The 23,555-nt window shown below is 44.1% G+C and overlaps 1 protein-coding gene across 1 annotated transcript in view; it reads left to right on the top strand.

Moving 5' to 3' along the window:
• Positions 1 to 23,555, top strand: part of ASTN1 (astrotactin 1) — a 289,754-nt gene that overhangs the window by 144,364 nt on the left and 121,835 nt on the right. Inside the window, exon 8 of the mRNA XM_046680397.1 lies at positions 179 to 263. Coding sequence (XP_046536353.1) covers positions 179 to 263 — 85 coding nt within the window. The remainder of the gene's footprint in view (positions 1 to 178; positions 264 to 23,555) is intronic.

Below are 23,555 nucleotides of genomic sequence, written 5' to 3'. Positions count from 1 at the left end.
TGTGCTCATTCACGTGGGTGGTGGAGACGGCACGTGACATAATGGGATTTATTGTCTCATCCGTGCCTCTGTTACAGTCAGAGTTTAATCTGATCATTTCATATTAATTTTCTCAAACACAGACAAGTTAATCAATTCCCTCATGTTTCTTTTTCTTCCTCCTTGCCCTGCTTCTAAGGGGAATGCCTCTGCTACGAAGGTTACATGAAGGATCCAGTGCACAAGCACCTTTGCATTCGGAATGAATGGGGGACAAACCAGGGGTAAGTGAGGGGATGGCAAGTTAGCCAGTTCTCAGATGTCACTGCTCCGTCACGCAGGCATGACGTGGAGCAACTGCGTGCAGAGGAGCAGAGCTAAAGGGTGGTTATGTTCTGAACAGCAAATGGGTAAAACTGTCACTGTGCATTTCCATATTTATACCATTCCAGTGACGTCCATATCATCTTTTTCTCCATTTACGAGTTCAGAGATGATGCCTCTGACTCGCAGCCCTGCAGCCTCCAGCTGGGATCTGAGACTCAAGCTGTCCCTCTCTTCCTTTTCACATCACCACCAGCCACGAGGATTCTACAGGCAGAACTTAGCTGATGATTTTCTTGGAGACACACGAAGCCACACAGACTCCAGTGTAGCTCTCCCAGAGCTTGACGAGCTTTGCAAGACTGACATGAGCAGAAACTTGTTTTCCCCAGGACTGTCAGCAGGGGTGAAGGGCAAAGTCTCAGGGAGAGCTCCGTGTGGAGTAAGAGTAATTTTGCGTGATCCCCAATTACCCTCTCTCTGTGAGACCTTGCTTTCCCCCAAGCACACATGACTGGGATAAAAAGTTACCTTGTCTATTGCTTTTTTATTTTAGCTTTTTTTTACATTTTTTTGAATTTATTATTATGGTAAAATATACATCACATAAAATTTACCATTTTTAAGTGTACCATTCAGTGGCATTAAGTACATTCATGTTGTTGTGCAACCATTACCACTGTCAATCTTCTACTGCTTTTAAAAAGCAACTTTCTGCTTTGTTTCGGGTGCTGAGAGCTTGCTTTTGGCATTGGCTGGGTCATGGAGGAGGCTGAGAGGAGAAAGGGATCAATAAACGCTAACTAATAATAGCAATCAATGGAACAGGGAAAACTAGAAAGAAATCAAGGCAAATGCCATCTCGGAGTGATGGCTTGGACTGCAGATTAGAAATGTGTTTGCGGCCTGACAAGGTGGAAGAAAGAAACCACTGTCATTTCACACCTTGCCAGGGAGCACTCATATCCCCGAGGTCGATGATCAGCCCTCTCTGTGTGATTCTGATGAGACCAAGCCTAGAATATTGAATGTAGTTCTGGACTTTCAAAGCAATAAATATGGAGACAAATGGGTGAGAGTTTGGAGAAGAGCAATAAAAATGATTGAAGACCCCAAGGGAGTGATTTATGATGAAGGGATAGAAGAACGCAACTCGGAGGACTTGGGCAGCTGATGACTAAGTCAAGGCATGATGGATGCCTGTAGACATTGGAGGAGGGCAAATGTTCTGGAACGGGTTGAGGTTGAGGGATAAGGACAAGAGAGAATGAAGTTAGAGAAGGGAAATCTGAGTCACAGGTCAGAAAACTTGGGGAAGTCAAAACGCCATGAAATTTTTCTGTTGGTGAAAATGAAGGATTGCTCCATTTCCACTGAATTTGAGATCATGTTGGAGAGGCAGTCCACAAAATTTAGAGGGAGATGTTTGTAGAAGGATAAATAACATGTGAGGTGGCCTGTGGTTGGAAGATTGGTGAGGAGGGCAGAAGACATGGCTAATAGATGTCAAGCGGGGTATGAATAAAGAGTGCCATTCACTGTTTAAAGTCCCTTAGATTCCCTACTCTCAGACCCCTGAAATGTTTGCATCATTGCTGGGGGTCCAGGATTGTAGCTTACATGATGGCCGAGAGTCTCAGGTGACTCTGGTTCTCATTGAGTAAAATATTGTAAAGGGTAATGCATAATCAGCTTTCTAGCTCTTAGCCTGCAAACTTGCTGCCGAAGAAAACAATGACAAAATGTCGTTTCACTTTTTGCCCTGAATGATCCAGACTGGCTCTCTGCAGTGATTGCATTTGGTGGCTAATCGCTCAAGCCTCCACATCCCTTGCCTTGTAGACAGATCACGCAAGGATGGGCCTGACTTCACTAGGTAATTGCACAAGCCTTCATCATTCCCTCTGGCTGTGTGTAGAGACAGTCTTAGGATGTAGACAGAAGCCTCCAGGGACATGATGGAGGCCCCACGTTGGTGTCATTTAAAATAAGACAGGCGAAAGCACTGAGTTACAGACTGACAGGAACATTAGCCCCAGGAAACAGACAAGGAGACCTAATCTGTCATTTCCATCTCTAATTTCCATTATTCTCTGATCATCACTGTCTATGAGGTCTCATTCTGGACACTAATAAAATAATGGAGCAACTGTTAGGAGGAAGAAGAAAGTGACTATCTTGAGGATAATGGAACCAGCAGTGATAAGCAGCATGAGTTTATATGTATACACAAAAGTGCCAGACAAATGACTGCATTTTCCTCATAAAGTGACAAGATAAATGAAAAGTGGAAGACGCCATACATCTTGATTTAAATCAGAGAACTGATGCCACGTTTCTTTAAATGATTCTTACAAAATTAATCGAAACTGATTTGAACATGAAGACTGTCACTTGAATTGAAAACTCCCTGACAGATTGCCAACTAACGATACATATTGGGGGATTACGGAAAAATCAATGTTAAGCCTGATTTTCCTGAGTATTTTATTTAATTTTCCAGGAAGCGGAGGTAAGCAGCATGTGTGGTGTTTATGTTTTTCACTTTGCATTATTGTATTACATACATTAAAGTAGTTGAACGTTCTTTTGAAGTAAAGCAACCAAATCCTAGGCCAGTTAACAGTTAAAATGAATTCCCTTGTGAGAAATCTAGGTTAATGGACCAGGAGAAAAGTAGCAATAAGCATTCATGACTTTCAGACAAGGAAGAAACTTGATAAAGAACACTAATACAAAAAATTACAACGGGTGATTCTGTGAGGCAGAGTTACACCTGCAACTTATCCAGCCTCTGCCTCATGCTCCAGCTTACCTGGACCTTCATTCATGTTTTCAACGAATTTTCACTCCATTACCTATTGTGGCCCAGGATAACCTGGGTTGCTAATTATAAGAAGATGTGGTCTCTGTTTTTCGAAGAACTAATAATCTAGATAGATAGATGGGCACATAACAAGAAATTTCTGTGAATTCTAAAACCTATTAAAATAAAAGTGTAAGCAAAGGTCTATGGGATTACGGTTTAAGGGGTGATTTATGTGACGTCTAAGAATCTGGACTAGGGCTTCATGGAGAAGTTAGATTTTGAATTATTCTGTCTAGCAGGTACCAAAGGTAATTCTAAGCAAAGGGAACAGCATATGCCAAGGCATGGAGAGATAAGAAACATGGTTTTTCCAGGAATGGAAAATAAATACCTCAATGTAGCTTACAAGTACAATTTATAGAGCCAGGAGAAGAGGCTGGTAAGGTGGAGAAAGACTAGATCTGGAAGAGCTCTTGCTTACGAAAGGCTTCGGACGTTAAAGCTCCACGTATTGGCCCCGAGAATTGTTAGCAGGAGGGAGGAGTTCCAAGGTGACTGTATATTTGGTGGGATATTTCCTCTCTACGTGTGATTTTTCCAGACCCTTCAAAAGAAATTAAAATAATACTAAAAAGAAAATAAAAGATGAAACAAACGCACCCAAAACCTCTTGAGACTGTCTAAATCTTTATTTATCTGAATTCTGCAAGTAAAGTATAGTTCTAAAATTGTCCTCTAGATAAAGTTTTCAAGACCAGACAGCAAAGAAGGACAGAGAATTGGTGACCATATGTACAAGATACGTGAATCGAGGGGGTTGCAACCATTTTTTTGGAGACTGGTTCGGCCAAAAACACCCAAGGACAAACAAAGCGGGTTGAGACGTTCGTGTGTGGACCCGGGTGGTGAAGCAGGTCTCTGTAGCTCTCCCAGGTGACAGGATCCAGGTGGCAGGTTGTAAAATCGTTGAACTCATTACACAAGAAGCTCCTGTTCACTAAAAGTAAAAATAACTTCAGAAAGATTTAAATGAAGCCGTGGATGACAGGTTTCTACTGAGTTAGTAAAACTGCATGGGATGTTTGAGATTACATCTTGGTCTTTGTGATTGGCATCAAAATCCGCCATTCCCTGCCACAGCAATCCCGGTGCTCCCGTGCCCAACAGAGGACCCGGGATGAAGGGTCCTACCCCAGCGTGGGGCTTTACCTCGTCTTCTCTCTAACCTGCCTGAATTCACTAAAGACCTCCTCAGCCTCTCATCCCTGTGGCCACAGCCAGGGACTGTGATATTCATTTGCTAACGCAACAAGGACAAATTGAAAATTTTCAGACAAGAAATGAAAACAATAAATGAGCTTAGAGGAGACAAGAGAGATTGATTTACAGGAAAATATTAGAGGAGAAAAAAACAAATTTATTTAGCTACTTTGGAAATTATTAAGAAAGACTCCAATAATGTTTTTTGTTAAATTAGAAGCATACCCAAGGGCCTCCAGATACTTTTTTCTGAACGCTGCAATTAGATTAAACTCATGCGTTTGAAGATTCCTGGTAAATAATAGTCTGATTTCTCATTCTGGCATCTCAGATACAGAGGGCAACACCAAGGAGATCCCCCTCTAGAGAACTGTGGTGTCCCAGTAGGTTTCAGTGGTGAAGGGTGGTGATGGAGTGATAACTCATGAGACGGGAAGAGACCTGCCATGGAAAATGAACAGGTGTTTCTCCAAGATTTTAGAAGCTGTTGTCAGGAGTGGCCCTGCTCATCTTAACACCTCCTTCGTTTTCTGCCCACTTAGGAGGCAACACGCTTACCATGACATCCCCAGATTAGTACACATGCGTGTGCATGGGCGTGCGCACACACGCAGAGCCCACAGTGTCTTAATATGTCCTTGCCATTGTCCCAGGTGCTACTGTTCTCTTCTTCTGTTTCTATAACTCCTCCCTGCTGCTCAGCATCCCGGGAGTGACTGCTTAGGGATTCTAAATCCGTATAAAGAGCGACGTCCCACGCCGTAGAATCCAGTTTCCTTTTCAAGACAAGAATGAGGACGGTGTCTGTCATGGTTGGCCTCAGCCCCTCTGTCTTGCTCAAAACATGTCCTTGACAGGAGGTAATTTTATTTCGGCCTGGCTGAATGGTGCCATCCTTAACTTTCTCCTAGAAACTGCTCACAGAACAATGACCAGAGTCCGGTGGAGAGGATGACTTTGTCGCTGGGTTCTAGGTGTTGAGCAGGGACCAGCCTCCACTGATTATTCAAAGTGATCCCAAACCCATCCTCACTTCTCCCAGCCAACTAAAACTGAGCAAGAATCTCCTGTCACCCGTCTGCCAATCAAAGTGCAAAGGCTGCGCCATTGTAGGGCTGGACTGAAACGCCTGCGGGTAGCTCTGACTCTAAGTCCGGGTCTTGGACAATGTTTGACCTTCTTTGACCTATCTAAAGTCTCTTCAGAAGTGACTCAGATGGAATCAGACCATCCCGTGTGACATATGACATTTCCTGACTTTCCTTTACCCGTTTCTAGCTCGTCATCTGGCTTTTATTTCCCCACACACATGCCTGTTTTTGAGTCACTGATGCCCCACTCGCCCTCCTCCAACCCCTCAGACAAGATTTGCAGGCCAGCCTGCTGCTGCTCTTTTTTCTCTGGGCGCCCTCCTCCCCTGCCCTGCAGCCTGACTTCATTGTCTGGACCCAGCTCCTGTCATTGCCACGCCATGCACAAATGGGATTATCTTCCCATTAGCTCTCTTTTTGTTCTCCTTTTCTCTGTTTCTCTGTGTGTGTGTGTGCATGTGCGCCCATGTGTGCGTGCATGTGTGTGTATGTCACTCTTTCTAATTACTCCTAACTTAATCACTTATTCCTAACAAGAGTTTCCAGTGTATTTATTTGGCCCTTTATTTCCCATTCTTCTTTGCTTCCTTCCTTTTTTCTTTACTTCTGTCTCCTCCTCTTCCCCCAGGAGTCAATGGAAACGTGGCTGTCCTTTCTTCCACCCATTTCAATGTCAAACAGATGAAGGAAGCTCTTAGAATTAAACCTAAAGTTCCCGATCCCTCCTCTCTCCAGAAGCCCCACTGTAACCTGATTCCAGATGAAATATTGCCGCTTAGAAGGAGAACTGTCCCCTCCGCAAGTGAGCAGGCAGGAGCTGAGGGACTGAAAGTGGATCTACACCTACCAGGACCTCCCCAGACTGGCTTAAAGGGATCAAGTCCCCGAGTTGCCTTGAGAAACTCTGCACCTCATTCTCAGGGATTTTCTCAAATGCAAACATGTTTAACGTAACCCATTTTCACAAAAACTGTGTGGTCAATCTGTTGAGTACAATGATACACTTTGTACGTTGCTGATAGACATCTGGCTGAGAGAGCAACTGAGGGCTGAAGCCGAGCCCGTGCTTGCCAAGGCAAGCAAACCCCAAGACAAAGGGTACATTCGTCCAGATGGCCACCTCTGTCTGATTTGACAAAGGCATCTGGTGAGCTAGTGCTGACCCTGCTGTTGTCATTTTAGGGGATGCCCTCTGCTCCCCTCTTAGAGGCAACTGCGACCTTCTTGTTTACCCAGAATAATACAAGAGCAAAATATGCCCTAGTAATTGACTCCCTGATGCCAGTTCATGGAGCAGATACTTAAGATTCATCTCAGGAGCTTATTTAACATACTGATTTCTGATTTCTACCCCCAGAGATGTTAATTTCATAGGTCTTGGAGAGGGCCAGAATCTGTATACACAAAAAGCTCCCCTAAATGATTCTGAATACTTAGCCAGGCTTAAGGACCCTCCCAAGCAAGATGTGGCATCTCCAGACCCCTCAGGAAGGAGTTCTCTGACTAGCACACCATCCCCTCCAATGAAATAAGAATGGGTTTGTAGACCAGTGCTTGAGTGCATCCTAAAGGGTCCTTGCATTTTACTGATTGGGAAACAAACAGTCAGCGAGGTGAAGAAACTTGCTCAAGGTCATGTAGCTGGTGGCCAAGCTTTACAGTGACGGGAGGGAATTGGAGATAAATCAGTTGGATAAATACAGATTTCAAAGAGAGCACAATGTGAAGAGCATATGGCACTCTGAAAGTCAGTTACCGCTGTGGGTGAGTGGTGGACATTCTATGGTCCCTGCTTCTCCGCATCCTCCTCCCCCAGGACTGAGGGGACTCATCTTCATCCCGCCCTTCCCTGAGTGACAAATGTCTGCAGTCCCCCAACAGTACTGCCTACCCCCCAGAGGAGGGTGAAACTACCGCAGTGTTCTCTCTGACTAGTCCAGTCACTGGCTTGGAGACTTATTTTAAACAGTGCCGGGGGCGGGAACACTCGTATTTCCTGACCACCAGGGTGAAAAAAAATCAACCTCAATTTACCCTCCCATCTGCTCAAGAATGGAAGATAAATTGTTTCAATTTTATAGAAATGAATGTTTTATGTCTTGCCCATGCTTTCCAGATAGTGTCCTGAATTTATATATTCTACTGAATGCATGGATGTTTTCCACTAGGAGTGCTCGCTGGGTCCAGCCTCCTTGGGTTTCTGTCTAAGACTGGGTTTGAGAGAACTGTCATTTATCCTGCCTTTGGAGATCTTGACTATCTATCTTTTTTCCTTTAAATAAATAGGAAAAAAATCCACTCATTATCCCATACTCAGAGAAAACTTCCATTACCATTTTGGCATATTTCTTTTTCTATGCATCAAAAGTTTTGCGTGCCACCACCCTCCTCAATTCTGTATATATTTTTCTTCTCTCTCATAATTTAACAGTGAGTATATATTACTTTTATAATCACAGAATTTGGGGGGAAAAAGATAAAGAAGGAAGCTTTAAAATTATCTTTGTGGTACACTATTTTTCTCAAAACTTTTTCCATGTGGGGAAGTTATGCTTAATGTCTAACTTAAGACCCTCAATTTTAACCTGATTTTGGAGGAAAGAAGAAAGTGATTCAGGGTCTAGGATTCAGGTCAGACTCCTCTGCTATAAACATCTCTGTAAGTCTTTGTGTAACAAAGGGTTGTGTGGACACGCAGAGTGACCCTCACGGTCAGCACAATATTTGACGCAGTACAGCTTCAATGTCACTGAAGACTTTCAGCCGCCCCTCGTGTAGCACTAATTAATAGCTGTCATTTATTAAACATGTAATGCTGGGCTCAGTGTTTTTTTTTTTTTTAATATCACCACTAATCTTGATAAAAAATTCTATAAGCTGGTTAAGAAGTGAGCAGTTGGTAATGGTTATTCCACCTACAATTTCTGTGAAAACAATTTCAGTAAAAGTAACCTCAAAGTTTATTCTTCCTACATAAATACTCAGGATTTTTGTTCAAACTTTCATACCATAATTATTTTTTTCCTGAGTATATAGTTTCAGAAATTGGAGAGCAAGCATTTTGACACTGCACATCTCATTTTTTAGTTTATCTTTTGTTTACAAGAGCAATTCACACCCTGCTCTCCACTGAGAGTAGTGTTGCTGGCATGAGGGGATGTGGCCCAAACCAGGCCTTCCAGTCAAGGTCGGCCTTTGGCTCTAAGACCCTTGGATATAGGCGGGTCCCCAGGTTCCTGTTGTGCAGGACTGTGAAAGGAGGTTGTGAACAGCCCCAGTGACACACTGGCCCCTTTAGCCCTGGAGGTGGAGAATTCCCATGGGGCCACCCCGACCACAGTTCTCAGCACTCACTTCCTCCCATCCTGCCGTAAAGCAAGGACTCCCTTGTTTATAACCACCGAGAAGGGGGACTTTAAATGGAGTGAGTGCCACCACTGTGGGATGGTCGCAAATGGGAACCTATTCCCCACTGGGAGAAGCCTACCTGGGGTTGAGTTAACATCCGTACTTTGCGTGCCTGGTACTATAGCATTCCCAACGATCTGCCCATCAGGTACAGTAGTAATAGAGTGATACTAATATTAGTAATAATAATAGCTGACACTTATACAGTCCTTGTGATGTGCCAGCCACTCTTCTCTTTATATAGTACCAAGCTGCTTTTCATATACCAACAAATTTAATTCTCCTTTCAACAGTATGAGGTAGGAACTATCGTTGTCCCCATTTTACAGGTGAATCTATTGAACGTTGCAGCAATATTGAGTATCAGAGGCAAGAAAAGAGAATCTTGGTCCCTAAAGGGAACTTTCTCTTGCCAAACCCCTCAAGGGCTACTGTTCTGAGAATCTCAAAATGAAAGCACGAAGCCGAGAGAAGCCGCAGCTCAGCCTTGAGGCTCTGGGGCCAGGGGATCCTGAGTTGATGCCTAGATTAAAACAATGACAAGTATGTAGTCTGTAGTTAAGCATCTCTTTCAGAATGATGTAGAGTCCTAGGGAAAGTGACAGGTCACTAGAGGGACCCAGCTGGAGGCCTAAACACAGTAAATGCCATTGGCTGCTGCCCAATCTTGGTAAAAAGAGCACTCAGTTAGACACGTCCTGGGGGCCCCAGGCTGGTGACTGCCTGTTGAGGACAAGTGTCTGTTACGAGTAGCTCTGTGCTGTGGCTAGTGTGAAATCATGACCATAGGTTCAAGTCAAGATGGCCCGTTGGAGCAGAGGGCGTGGCACAGCCTGCACCATGGACTCTGCAGGAATCACATTTTCCCATTTGCTGGCAAAAATGTGGGCAAATAAAACACCTAGGCAGATCCTTGCTATTGGTAAAGATTCAGAGCCCTTGCCCAGTGGGTCACGAGTGACATCGTCACGTCTGAAGGATGGGGCCATCCGTTTTCCCAAGCTACTTGCCTACAAAAGAAGGTAGTCAGGGATATGTCCAGAGGTTTTTCTTTCTGGGTATAGCCTTGGATGTTGTTAACCAGACTTCCCTTAATAGCTTTGGTCAAATTATTTCATCCTAGCCAGGAGGCCATGGACACCTCGCTCCCAAGAGGATTAATGTTCACCTGCTCACATTTTTATCTGTATGGAAGGCAACAAAGCATAACGGGAAGAGCACAGAGGTGGAGGCAGACAGACTTGGATTCAAATCTTATTTCTTCTACTTGAAAGCAGTGTGTTTTTGGCTAGCTTCATCACTTTTTTGAGCCTCAATTTCCTCATCAGTAGAAATAACGTTAATAGTATCTACTTCATAGAGTTGTTATCAGAATTATGAAGAAAGCCTAAATGAAATATGTTGCACTCAATAATGTTACATAAAATCTGTAAGCACTCAGTAAGTGATGCATTAAGTATCCCACTGATGGTGTTTGCATTGGTCATGGACTCATTTATGTTCTTTGAACTGCTGCCAAATGATGTGATCTTAACATCAATTTGACAATTTGGGTTTAGAATAACCCACTTCCAGAATGTAAATTCCATGAGGGCGTAAACAATGTCTCTTGGATATCATTGCATTGTCATATCCTAACATACTGCCTAATGCATAATAGGTGCTCAATAAATATTTGTCAAATAAATGAAGGAATGTGTCCATCTTTGGTCAGGAGGTACACAGACCTCTGTTTTCTGAACCTAATTCGATCTTTAGACTGTCATGAGAGTGGTGAGTCACCTCCCCAATTTCAGGAGGTGGGAGTAAGAAAATCAGCTGAGTCACTGACAATTCTACACCCTCAGCTAGAAGGCCACCTCGAGATCATCTCATCTAACCTGCCACCTGGAGCGGGAATCCCTCCTACAGCCTTGTTCACAGGTGGTCACCACCCAGCCACTGTTTGAACACTCTTAGTGACGGGGCTAAGTTCTCTGAAAAGGCAGCTCTTGCCATTGTTGAAATGCAGATTCTTATGCAGTTATTGTCTAAGAATCTGCATTTTTAGGCTGAGCCAAAATATGTTGTCCTATAACTTCCGCCTGCTTGGTCAGCTGTGTCCTTTGGAACAATAACGAATATGTTGATTTCCTTTTCTGGGCTCGGAACTGCTAGCTTATACGGTGCCTTCGTGTGGATTAGGAATTGTGCCCATCTGCTGCAGAGGGCGGTGTGGATGCCTGCAAACAAACAGGACCACCATAAACGGGGTGGCTACAAGTTAATGTTTCAAATAATTGTGATGCTCTCTCCACCAAGGCTTCTGTTCCGAATATACCTAATTCCTTCAACTGTCCTTTAGATTGCAAGTTTCCTCAATCCCTGACAGGTCCTACTGACTGTTTGCTGCATCTCCCAAGTTTGTCGTTATACCTTTCAGACGATGTTGAAAGGCTGTATCGTGCCTGTTTCTTCCTCCGTATTTTCTATTAGTGAATTCTAAGCTAAGTTTGTGTTAGGTCCTTTAAGAGAAGAGTCATGGGGTTAGCTTATATCCAGTTTGTGGTCAACTGAAGATCTTTTTCACAGGGACTGCTGTCAAAAAGAGAAAGTATATTCAAGACTAAAGTCAATTGTCTTATATAAGACCTAAATGCAGGACTTATATACAATTCCATTAAATTTTAGCTTATAATCATTGAAATCCTTTGGACCTTGACTCTGTTATCCCATGTATTAGCTATCCCTCCTTCTTTCTTATCTATAAATTTAATTAACACACCTTTGGTGACCTTCTCCAGGTAACCCCTGAAATTGTTAAAGAGAACATCGCCAAGCCTTGCTCCCGTTAGGAACCTTCCTGAAGGTTGACCTTGACCCCTTACTCAAAACTTGTTGGTTACACTTGTTCAGCTACACAGGAATTTGTCAAATGTACAGTCATTCAATGCACATATTTCCATCTAGTCCATATACAAGATTTTGTCAAGTGCCAGATAGCCCAGAATGGATGCTTAATACATTTTCTAAACCAATGAATGAGTGCCTTTCTAACATCAATCTGGAGGACTTCTGTGCCACCCTTTGAAATGCCCTCCTAGAGATGCCATCAAGAATGGTCATCACCTTAGCTTGAAACTCCCTCTTGTTAGTGAATCCATCTTAGCTCTCAGACATCTTTGTATTCTCATTTTTTTATATTGATCCATCCTCTTTCTCTAAAGACCTCAACGCTGTTGAAAATTTACCTCCACACTCTCAATGTGACCCTTAAGCCATCTTTTCCTTCAGGCCATGCAGTTTTATCTCATTTAGAGTCTTGCTATACAAGCAGTTCTAGCAATGTGACCCTTACTGGGTTCCTTCTCAATGAGTGAAGGTAAAGATAATAATAATAACTAATATTTACTGAGAATTTATCCTTTGCTTGGCATACTTCTAAGATCTTTATATATTTTAATCTTACCACACCTTTTTGAAGCTATTCCCTTTTTACAGATGAGAAGACTGAGGCACAGAGTTTAGTAACTTGCTCAAAGGTTATATCATAGTAAGTGACATAGGTGGGATTCAAACCCAGGCAGTCTGGAGCCCATGCGCTTAACTCCCAGAGTGCTGCCTAACAAGGAAAGCAGTGTACCCTATGGACAAGCAGATTGGTGGGTGGCAAAAGCTCCCTTTTCTTGTGTCTGGTCCCACCCCATACGCTCCCTCCTTTGAAGGGCAGTCACGTGAGTCAGACAGCTGAGCTGGCTGCAGACACAGTGGTCAGGACAGCCCTCCAGCCCGTGTTGTCCAGCGTTGTGGGATCGAGCTAGTGTAATCATCTTCTCCCCACTTTCAGCCTCTTAATGGGTTTTTTCTCCCAGCTCCCCGAGCACTTGCACTTTGAAAGAAGGCTGTGGAGAGGTGGAGTGTAACCGAGAGGAATGAACTGCTTCAGGCATCAATGAAGTACCTTTAGACATTTGAAGTGCTCCCTGGGAGCAAGAGGGGGAGGTCAGTGTGTCATGGGCTCCTTTCATGGGTCAGGCGCTCTTCTACGTGCTTTATATCTATTATCTCATTTAAATAATAATATTCATTGAGTGTTTTCTATGTGACAGGCATTATTTGTAAATGGCTCTGTGAGTGTTCATATCATTCCCTCCTCCCATTGGGCAGATGAGGAAGCCATGGTACAGAGGGTTCCAATAACTTGTTGGAAGGGAAGGAGATGGAATGACCCCAGCACTCTGGCCCTGAGTCCAGGCTCTCAGTGTTACCTATGAGGACGAGTGTGGCTGCCATCTACCCTCTCAGGAGAGGTCTCTCCCAGCACTCAAGTCTCCTAGCATTTATTTCCAGCCCGATTGAACTGCTTGCTCTTGATCCCACTTACCTTTTTACTTTACCCCCACTCCACTTTTGCTCAGAACATTTCTTCCCCTTCAGCTCCTTCCCTTCAATGCCCCTTCTAGTTAATTCTACCCATTTTCCAAGGCCCAGCCCAAATACCTGCCCCTCTGTAAAGCCTTCCTTAATTCCCCAGTTGGAAGCCATCTCTTCCTCCTTTGTGCTGGCTCAGGCCTGGAACGCTCTCTTGTGGCAATTGCCACATTGTGCCTTGTGTTATTTCTATCCCTAGACTTGTCTTGACCCCTGGTAGACCAGACGACTTTTTAAGCAAGGGCTTAATTTTGAGTCTCATTCTCATGTACACAGTGTCTTATACATAGTAGGGGCTCAATAAAAATTGAATAATTGCTACTGGTGAGGTTTCAAGCATTATGAGACATGACTAACAGGGAAGTTATTTGTGTTGGAGGCAGGAAGGAGGGAACATCTTGGTACCATTCACAACACATCATTTCCACTGAGGACTTCCTCTGTGTCAGACACTGTATTCAATCTTCACGACAGTCCTATGAGGTCCAATCCATTAGGACCTTAAAAACACGAGGAACTGAGCCCATAGAACATAATGGTAAAGACTGAACAAGCAGACCACCTGAGTCCAAATCCTGGCTCTGCTGCTTACTGGCTCTACCATTTCCCTCGGGCAAATTACTTAAGCTCTCTGTGCCATAATTTCCTCCCCTGTCAATTAGGGCTCATAACAACAATACCTACCTCATAAGGTTGTACTGAGAGGTAAATGAGAATCACGGAAGGGCGTGTGTAGCTCATGGAGGGTGCTTGGTAATACTGAAGAGCAATGGGAGCGGAGGGTCCTTCCTCTGAGCGTCAGAGACTCTAGCACGAGGCATCGTAATACCTGTCAGGGGATGGTCTTCAGGAAGGAGTTCCTGCTTTCATCATTTAAAATCTTTCAATTTTGACCACTGGCCAGGCTGGGCTTTTTTTGTTTGGTGTCATTTGATCTGGTTTTAGCTTTTCTCTTTCCCTCCGCCAGCATCAAAGCAGCCGTCCTGAAGACACACTCTTGCTCTTCAAAAGCTTTCCCTCTCCCTTCCCCAAATTGTGCTTTCCACTGGGCCGAGGAGAGTGTTGCTGGACACACGAGCCTCGACTCCAGTCTCCTGCCTAATTACACTGCAGGCAGATTTTCCACGCAAGCCCCTAGCATGGCAGGATGCCCTCTTTGAAGTCATTAGTCTTCGCAGCAGGGAGAACACATCATCAAAGACTCCGTTTCCCAGCAACCCCTGCTGTGCCCTTGCACACCAGAGGATTGCAGAGGAAGAGAGAGAAAAGCCAACGAGTGCAATAAGTCCGCTGTTCTCTCCTCTGGCCTTGAACCGAGATTCCTTTGAACTGAAGCCCAGGGAGAGGCTGGTGATGCTATCGCAAAACCTCTCCCCATTCTTTCAGTTTCAACCAATTTAGCAATTACACTTGCTAGGGCCATAGATGTGGAATGTAGGACATGGTTAAGGTTCCAGTTGGTAATCTAAGGCACTATGGGATGGGGGTTGGGAAAGGAAAGAAAATGTCTCTGAGGCTCCAGATACTGAGGATGTATTTGATAATGACTATGAGGAATCCACTGTGAAGTTAAAATTCATTGTGTGTGCGTGTAAGACAGAGAGAGAGAAAGATTGAAAGAGCGAGAGAGCACACCTGGTCACTGATCATGCAAACCTGGGTTTTATCCTGGCCTTACCTCTTCCCTGCTGTTTGCCTGGGTAGCCTCTTTATTTCTGACTGTCAGTTTCTTGATCCCTTTGAAGTTCAGTGACTACTGTGAATGGAGTAATGGTTAACGAAGCCATTTACTTAGACCCCGATTTTAGATTTCAGTGTGAACCTGGGCCTGAGATGTCAGCCCTGAAGTTCGCAGACTCCGACCAGACTCACCTGCTCCATCTTCGGAAGATCAGGTGGTGGAGCTCTCTCATGGGGTTCCTAAGGGCAGGGCTGGAGCTCAGATCTCTGGGGAGCCTTGCCAAGGACCAGGGGATGCCCTAGTGGGCTCCAGTATTGAACGTCCCCTCTTCACCACTGTCATTTTTATCAAATTGGCCCCTCATGCCTGCACAGTCTCATCTGCGCCACCGCTCTCTCAGGCCAGCACTTTGTCCCACACCTGTACCCTCATGAGAGACTTCTCACCTGGCTCCCTGCCCCCGACTTGTCCTCAAGTTCTTCCTCTTCTGCCAACGAAAAGATCTGTCTAAACAAGCTGTCCATTTTACACCCTGCCAAGAACTCACCAATGAAACGTCTGGCCCTCAGAATACATTTGGAGCTTCCTAAGGTGGCCTGCAGGCTCTTTCTGACCTGGTCAGCCAACCCCTTCAGCCCTATCATTTCCAGTTGCTCTTTACCTGGAATTTTATGTTCCAGTGACACTGAATCTGTCGTAGAGCCTGTGCGTGCACATGCTGTCCCACATGTCCGGGCATTGGCTCGTGGGGTGTGCTGTGCCTGGAAGGGCTGTTCCGACTCCCCTCCCTAGCCCAGTGCAAACTTTTCTGGCTATTCCCTGCTTACAGAGCGCTTAGTCTGCATCCAGATAGCCCCTTCTGAGATATCTAACGATGCCACCCAGTCTTTACAGAGTGGCCCTCTTCTGTGACCCTGTGACCCCCACACGTGTCTCTGCAATAGTTTTCACACCGATTATAATGATCTGGTAAGCTTAACCACTGGTTCACTTATCTGCCCTGCCCCTACTATTCCAGCTTGCAGGTCCCTCAAGTTCAGGACTGTGTCTTATTCATCTTTGTAACCCTATGGCTTTTCCTGTCACATTCAGCATTTAGCACAGAATACATGTTTGTTGAATGAGTAAGTGAATGGTTGCACATGAAATATACGTGTAAGTTCTATGCAAACCTCTGCATGATTTTCTCAGTGCATTTCCTGGTGCTTAGGTGTCTCCATCCATAAAAGAGAAATCAGTTTATTTATATTTAATATTTGGCATGGTGTTCTTTTCTGAGTTAACTCATTTGTCTTCCAAGTGCCATTAAATTAGGATATATCCATCATTCATTCATTTGAAAAATCTTTACCAATGACTGTCCATGTCTCAGGGATTGCGTTGGGTGCCTGAAAAAAAGAGATAAATAATAACAGCCAACAATAATGTAGGGCTTATTGTATGCTAGGCACTGTCCAAAGCACTTAATATTAACTCATTTAATCTTCACCACTTTGTGAAGTGGGTACTATTACTATCCATTTTCATTTTATAGTTGAAGATATTGAAGAACATAGACTGTCCTGGGCTGAGTACCCTAGACATGGAGCTAATGTATTAAGATTTTATAAGAAGATACAATCCTGGGTAGCACGAGTGAGGGGAAAAGATAATTGAGACAGGGAAGGAAGAAAAGCAAATGCTATGTGGTGCATTAGTAAGCTGGCCACAGCTTTTTGAGAAGCTGGGTTTTGGACACAAGATGTAGTATAGATAGGCCTTATGGCAATCTGTACGTCTCAGTAGTCCATGGGGATGGAGGATAGGCCGGACGGCAGAAGAATTTATCTACTGATTCTTTTCGGTCTCTGAGTTCTCATGGGGGGTGTTAACTTGCACAGACATCCACAATGTTAGAATGAAGAGAGCCTGTGCTATCCACTTCCTTCAAACATGCACACACACACACACACACACACGTTACTACCTGGTGAGGCTCTGATAGGGCTCAACCTCAAGTGAGGAAGCAAGGGATCTCCATCAGAATTGTGATGAAAATTCACATGTGGCTTGGATCAATGTGTAATGTGCAGGAAGTACAGTATACAAGAGAGTTGAATATCGGAAAGTTGGAGGCTGATGAGAAATATAGTCTGTTGAACGAATGAATAAATAAGTTGTGATGAATAAAAGAATGGGAAGGAAGCATCTTGAAGAGTGATTTAGGTAGACACACAGAGGAAAACAGAGGTAGTCCCGAAATGGCTCCACTCATAGTCTGAGGACTAAAGCAGTGGGACAATGGCTATCACCACGGAGAGATGACTGGCTAATCGAGTCCCCACTGATCTAGGTTAGGCCAGCCAGTGTGCGTTGGTGAGAGGGCTGCAGCTAGACTTTTTAGCAGGTGGTTTTCTGGAAGGAGAGTGTTCCTGGGAAAGCTCCTAGATTTTTTTTCTTTTTTTTGCTGGGGGCGTGGGGGCTGTATTGTTTGAGGATAAATATTATCCCGCTCCTCTCTACCTCTAACTCCTATTGCAAGAAAACTTCCAGAACACTCTTACATTTGTTCTGCTCTTTATCTCTGCTGTAGTGGATATAAAAGATTCTTCCCTGGGGTTCCATAGCACCTACATATAGCCGAATGAGAGCTCAATTCAGTGTAATCATTGGTATTCTTGTCTGTTTTCCCACTGGACAGTACAAGCAGTGAGAAACTCCTTAAGGACACAGATTGTACCTTTTCTCAGCTTTTAGGGTTTTTTTGGCTTTTTTGTGTTTGCGATGCCTAGTCCTCCTAGTCATACAGTAGGTGTTCAAAAAACATTAAATCAATGGTAGAATCAGTGAACAAATAGTGCCAGATGATTGACAACTCCACTCTACAGTGGGAGGGAGGAGTACCGGGAATTGTTCTTGCCCTTGTAAATCTCTCATCCACTCTTGGACCCGCAACCAAAGTAACACCCAATGATAGAGACTGCAACGAAGGTCATCTTAGAAGAGATACCAAATCTTATTGGAAAGACAGCAAGGGAGACAAGAGTTTTGTTTGATACGTCATTCCAGACAGTTGAGAAGGATGCTCTCTGATCCTCATCTAACCTGCCTTTTCATGACAGTGGCCACAAGGGCCCACCTAGGGGTCCCTAATGAGTTTGGAAGCAGAAGTCTCACTCTCTACAGTCGTCTTTGTAACTCTCTTTCACAGTGTACAAGGAATATGTTTTTTTGAAGGCAGGGATCAATTCAGGAGGTCTCTTCTCTAATTTTCTTCCAGCTCCTCCCAACCCGTCTTAATGGAGAAGCAAATGAGTCTGGATGGCTCAACTTCGCTTCACTCCCTTAGGTCCAGCTTAGATGCTGGGGGATATTCCGATTGGTGGCAGAAAGAGCTGCTGTTTGTTGGGTCCCTACTCTGTGCTTGCCAATAACTTTACTCACACTTTACTTCCATGGTTCCCCAACTACGCACTGAGGGATGTGCGGCACCACAGCCATCTTACAGGGCCCCATGGGATACTTTAAATTGTCAAGGGAAACAGGGACATCTGTCAGATCACACAAACTGCTTTCAATTTATGAGTATTATTTTTCCAAATGGCTACTAAGTTGTTAGGATGCAAATACTTGTTAAGTAGCTTGGACCTAACTACCTAATAAATGAAACCAGTAGATATTTCTCTGGACCTCGGGGAGCTGTGAAAATTGAGTCCCTTTGTGTGCTATGAGCCAAGCAAGTTTGGAAACCTCTCTTTACTTCATACAATGTCCACAGTAAGGTTGGCATTATCTTCTCAAGTTTGTCTCTGAGTAGGCTAAGGATCACAGGAGTCAAGTAAATTGCTACAAGGTCAAATGGCTTAAGTGGTGGAGCCAAGATTTGAACCCAAGACTGCCAGACTCTCAAGTCCATGTGCCTCCTCAAAGTCACTCTGCTGCGGAGTTAATAAAGATCAGATCTTTCAGATCTTAGACTGTCAGAGCCAAAATAGGCTTCAGCAATAACTCAGCCTCACTGACCCAATCTGGCCCAACATAGTAGTAGAATTTAGTCTAGATCGGGTCTCCTGACTCTTAGTTCTGCGTTATTTCCTCTCCACTCTCTCTCTTGCCAGCTTTGCACAACCACTCATTATTGCTCTTCAATTTTCATGATCGAAATGTTGAAGGTGCTTTATTACCTGAAGCACAGAGAAATGAGGGTCTTTGGGGAACAGGCCCAAGACTGTTTATGGCGGCAAAGGTTTTGGTTTACAAGGAAAGATGAAAAGAATGATCATGAAGCATATAATTTGGGTTAAGCAAACGTCAATGGGATGTGGCGTCATCTGTTAGTATGTAAGTGGTATAAATGTCAGAGGAAAGGGCAGAGACGTTATTTAGGGCATATAACTAGGAAATGGGATAAGAAGGAGAAAGAAAAACTTAGGCTGAAAATGTGATGTTGATATTTATTAGCTGGTATGGGGAGGGGGCAGCGGAAGGCTCTGTGGGTCCTGAATAATGTAAAGCTGGATTGGACAAAGCTCAGTGGAAGGTACCTGAGGGGGTGACTACACTGACCCTGGGGCATTACCTAGAAGGTCTTCCTATTCTCAATTTTTATGGTTCTTTACCAGCCATAGTTTTTCATTTGCCTTCTACTGTGTTCCTTACCATTTCTATATTTTCCCTTCCTGTTCGTTTATATCCATTTCAGGCTCTTCTTTCATTTTTTTTTTCTTCTCTTTTACTTCCTTTTGCCCCTCACCCTCACATCACTTTTGATTTGCTCTTCCCCTCTGGTTATTCTCTCCCTGCCCGTCTTCCTCCTTGGTGCTCCCGAGTACCTGGCATATTCCAGGTTTCCGGGCCACTGCTCTTCCTCTCTCTTCTTCCAAAATAGAAAACGAAATTTGCCACTCTGACAAAGAGAACAAAAGCTGAAAGTCTCTGTCAAAGTTACAAGGACAGCATTTTCTCTTTTTAGGGAGTTTTAATTTTAAAAGGAAAAAAAATTGCAGCCTCTTCTCCCTTCGCCTGCTGTGTGTTCACTGCTTTCTGGGCTGTGAGCATCAGTTGAGGGACAGCCAGATGAAAAGCCACTCCTTGGTTCAGAGCATCTCTGCTCTCACGTTCCCTCCCATCTCAGCTCCTTTATACTGAGTTTTTCTGAAATCCAGGCAGAAAATGGTAGCATTAGCATTTTTAATAAAGGCAGCTCGAGAAGAGAGAGGCAGCTCAAGAAAGCTGAAGGAGGGAGTGAAACCCAAATCCCCTGACAGTCAAAACTCCCTTTAGGAGCCAGAGAGAGCGCAGGCTGGGGGCAGGGGAAGGCGGACAAGAGAAGTAGTCGTCTTAGCAGAAGCATTCAGGCTGATATAATTGGAGCTTTGAGCACAAGCAGACACAGTTGGGAGGTGGGAAATTGCTGTGCTGGATTGAGTTTGGCTCGACTTGCTACCGAGGCCCAGCATTGTAAAATGTTTGCTAATTTAGCCCATTTTCTCTGTCTTCCTGGAATGAGCCATTATTTGTCCATTGGTGGCAAAAGTCATGGTCCTGGATAATCCCTCTTCTTCTTTTCGCCTCTTCCTCCCCTCCCTGTGCTCTGTAGGAATGGAGAAGAAATAAAGAGGAGGGAAGGGGCCACACATATTCTTGATTTAGAAACAGCAAGAGAACCTCAGAGACCCGGAGTGGCTGACATCATCTTTCCGTATTTCCTTTTCCAGGGATATAAATGCAAAAGTTTAATGGGGTTGCTAGGTTTATGTTTCATCTGTTAGGCCATTGTACCTCTGCAGGGTGAAGCTTAATTGGCTCTTTTCCCACCATTGAAAAGGAGGAAAAATATCTCTTTCAGAGGTTACTATTCTCTAAAGAAAGTGGCAGTGATTAGATCTAATGCTTTTGACAGCTGGATAAAAAGTTGCTAAATAAGAATAAATTGAATGCCTAAACCTCGAGTCAATCAGAAGGTAACACCAGTCCCAAGCACTGAAATGAAATGTCTCGTCATAGTATTCTTCTCCCATCACACTTATAATCCTATGTAGGTAAAACAGTGGTAAATCTATCTTACTTTCCTAAATCCAATTCCATAGAGGGCCAGGGCGAAGTCAACATTGAAGGAATACCCCTTTTTACTCCTGGTCTTCAGCCCATTAAGTGCTTAAGACCTGTGAGTTGGTGAAGTGTCAACTCAGATCATTGTAGACGTTGCATATGTTTAGACGAGATGCAAATTCCATTGTTCAAAGCCTTGCAATTTTAACAAAAGAATGACTATCACAGCCAATGTTCCTTATACATGAAATCAATCATTTTAGCCTCATCTGAACAGACAAGAGAATGTGTGTACTTGTACAAACCTTTAGTTGCGTCTGGCCTCTACATCTTAATGCTGCATCTTGATTTCCTTCATCGGTGAGTTATTTCTCTCGCCCCTGTACTTATAGCTGTGACCGGGTACTAGGTGCCAGGCGTATGAATATACATATCATTATTAACTGCAACTCTGAAAAATTTCCAAGATCTTTAAACCAAAATATCCTTGAAGAGTGCAAAGAAGCTAATGGAGTTGTCTCTCTTAGGTTCCTTCAAGGAATAACTGCTTCCTCTGCGCTTCATATCCAAGGGCAGAATTAACATCACTTGGAGACTCAAACCTATTTAGGTTTGGATAGCATGTAGGTTTGTACCCAGAGCCAAGTTCTTTTGAAGGAGTCAGGAATTAATTTGGAAAGTGCTTTGTTGCTCTACCTAGCAATAAGAGGGGTTTTTTTTTCATGTCTATTAATTTGCAAATAACATGAAGTAAGAGCTTGGTCTTCAGCTTTCCCCAAATTAAAACTGTCCTGGACAAGGGTCAAACATTTGAGCATCTGAAAGGGAGGTTTTTTTTCCCGTAGCATCCTTCACAATTCCTCCCTCTTCCTAGGTTTTGGCAGAGTCCTTGGTTCCCTTCTGTTACTTGACCGTCCTTTTTCCCTGGGGGCTTTTCCCCTCTCACAGCCTCAAACATGATCTATAAATATGCTTGTGTTTTCCAGATCTTTATCTCCAGCCCGAATCTCTTTTCTTGATTTCAGGCCTCCATTTTCAGCTGCCTTTTGGATATTTGCTCGTAGATTTCCTACAAGAATCTCAAATTAACTTGTTCAGACCTGAGCACGAAACCCAGTCCCACCCTGGCACTTGCTCTCACTCCCACAATTCTTGGTTTATATAAATAACATCAACAATCAGTTGGTCTCCCAGATGAGAAACTTGGGCGCCTTCTTCATAGTCCCCCACACTTACCCTCCCCGCTCACTCTCCCATTCACACATCCTGTTAGTCACACACAAATCCTCTTAGTTCTTCTCAGAAATGTCTGTCAAACTCAGCTGCTTCTCTCTAGTCCCAAGACTACTGCCTTACTCTAAAACAATCCATGACCTTTGACAGTTTCTAACATCTCCCTCCCTGCTCTCACTGCCTGTTCTGAGGCACACCTGCTGAAAGGGAGGGAGGAGGAGAAGGAAAGAGCCTGGGAATGAGAGGATGTGTATGAGAGGGGAGTTACTCTGGGCAGAGTGCAAGGGGCGGAGGAAGAAGTGCACATGGCCTGCTCAGGAAATAGTGGGTGTGAAGGGCAGCAGATCTGATGGGAGAGACCTGGAGGGTAAGGGTGGGAAGACAGGCAGGGACCAGAAGGCTTTGAATTTCAAACAAGGAGTTTAGATTTTACCTAGTAGGAAATGGGAAGCTATAGAGTGTATTTTGAGCAGAAGAGGGGATAATGAAGACGGTATTTCAGGAAGGCACAGGAGGCATGAGCTCAGGGTTCAGGAACTTCTGCCCTCAAGCCAAAGCTGGCCTGGGCCTGTTTGTGTAAATAAAGTTTTATTGGAACACAGCCATACCCATTCATTTGTGTGTTGTCCCTGGCCACTTTCCTGCTGTAGTGGCAGAGTTCAGTAGTTGCTATAGAGACCGCATGGATGCAAAGCCAAAAATACTATCTGGCCCTTCACAGAAAAAGTTTGATGACTCCTGCATTAGATCAGGTTTCCTCAACCTCACCGCTGTTGACATTTTGGGCTGGATAATTCCTTGTTGTGGGGGGCTGTTCTGTGTTGTGGCATGTTTAGCATCCGATACATATGTGTAGCACTCCAGCCCCCAGTTGTGACAATTGAAAGTGTCTCCAGACATTGCCCTGTCAGGAGAGGAGGTTAAAATCACCCCCAATTAGATTATGGTGAGGCCAGCAGTAGAGGAGACAATTTAGAAGGCAGGTGCACCAGGTGATAAGAATAATGACAACAGTAAACACTGATGTAGGGCTCAGCATGTGCCAGCCACCATAAGCTCTTTCCGTTTAGTAATTCCTTTGATCTTTTTAACAATCCTATGAGGTGGGTCCTATTTTATCCTTAGGATCCTAAAAGGTGAATATCATTATTATCATTGTTTTACATTGGAGGAAATGAGACACGGGTAAAGTGACTTACTCAAGGTCATCCCGCTAATAAGTGGCAGAGCCAGGTTTTGAACTCAGGTCACCTGGCTCCTGAATGCATATGCTTCACCATGATACTAGATTGAGTGACACTACTAAAAGAACTTATATGTCCTGGTGGCA

The sequence above is a fragment of the Equus quagga genome, chromosome 13 (genome assembly GCF_021613505.1).
Source record: "Equus quagga isolate Etosha38 chromosome 13, UCLA_HA_Equagga_1.0, whole genome shotgun sequence".
Lineage (NCBI taxonomy): Eukaryota > Metazoa > Chordata > Mammalia > Perissodactyla > Equidae > Equus > Equus quagga.
This window is presented reverse-complemented; position numbering and strand designations above follow the sequence as displayed.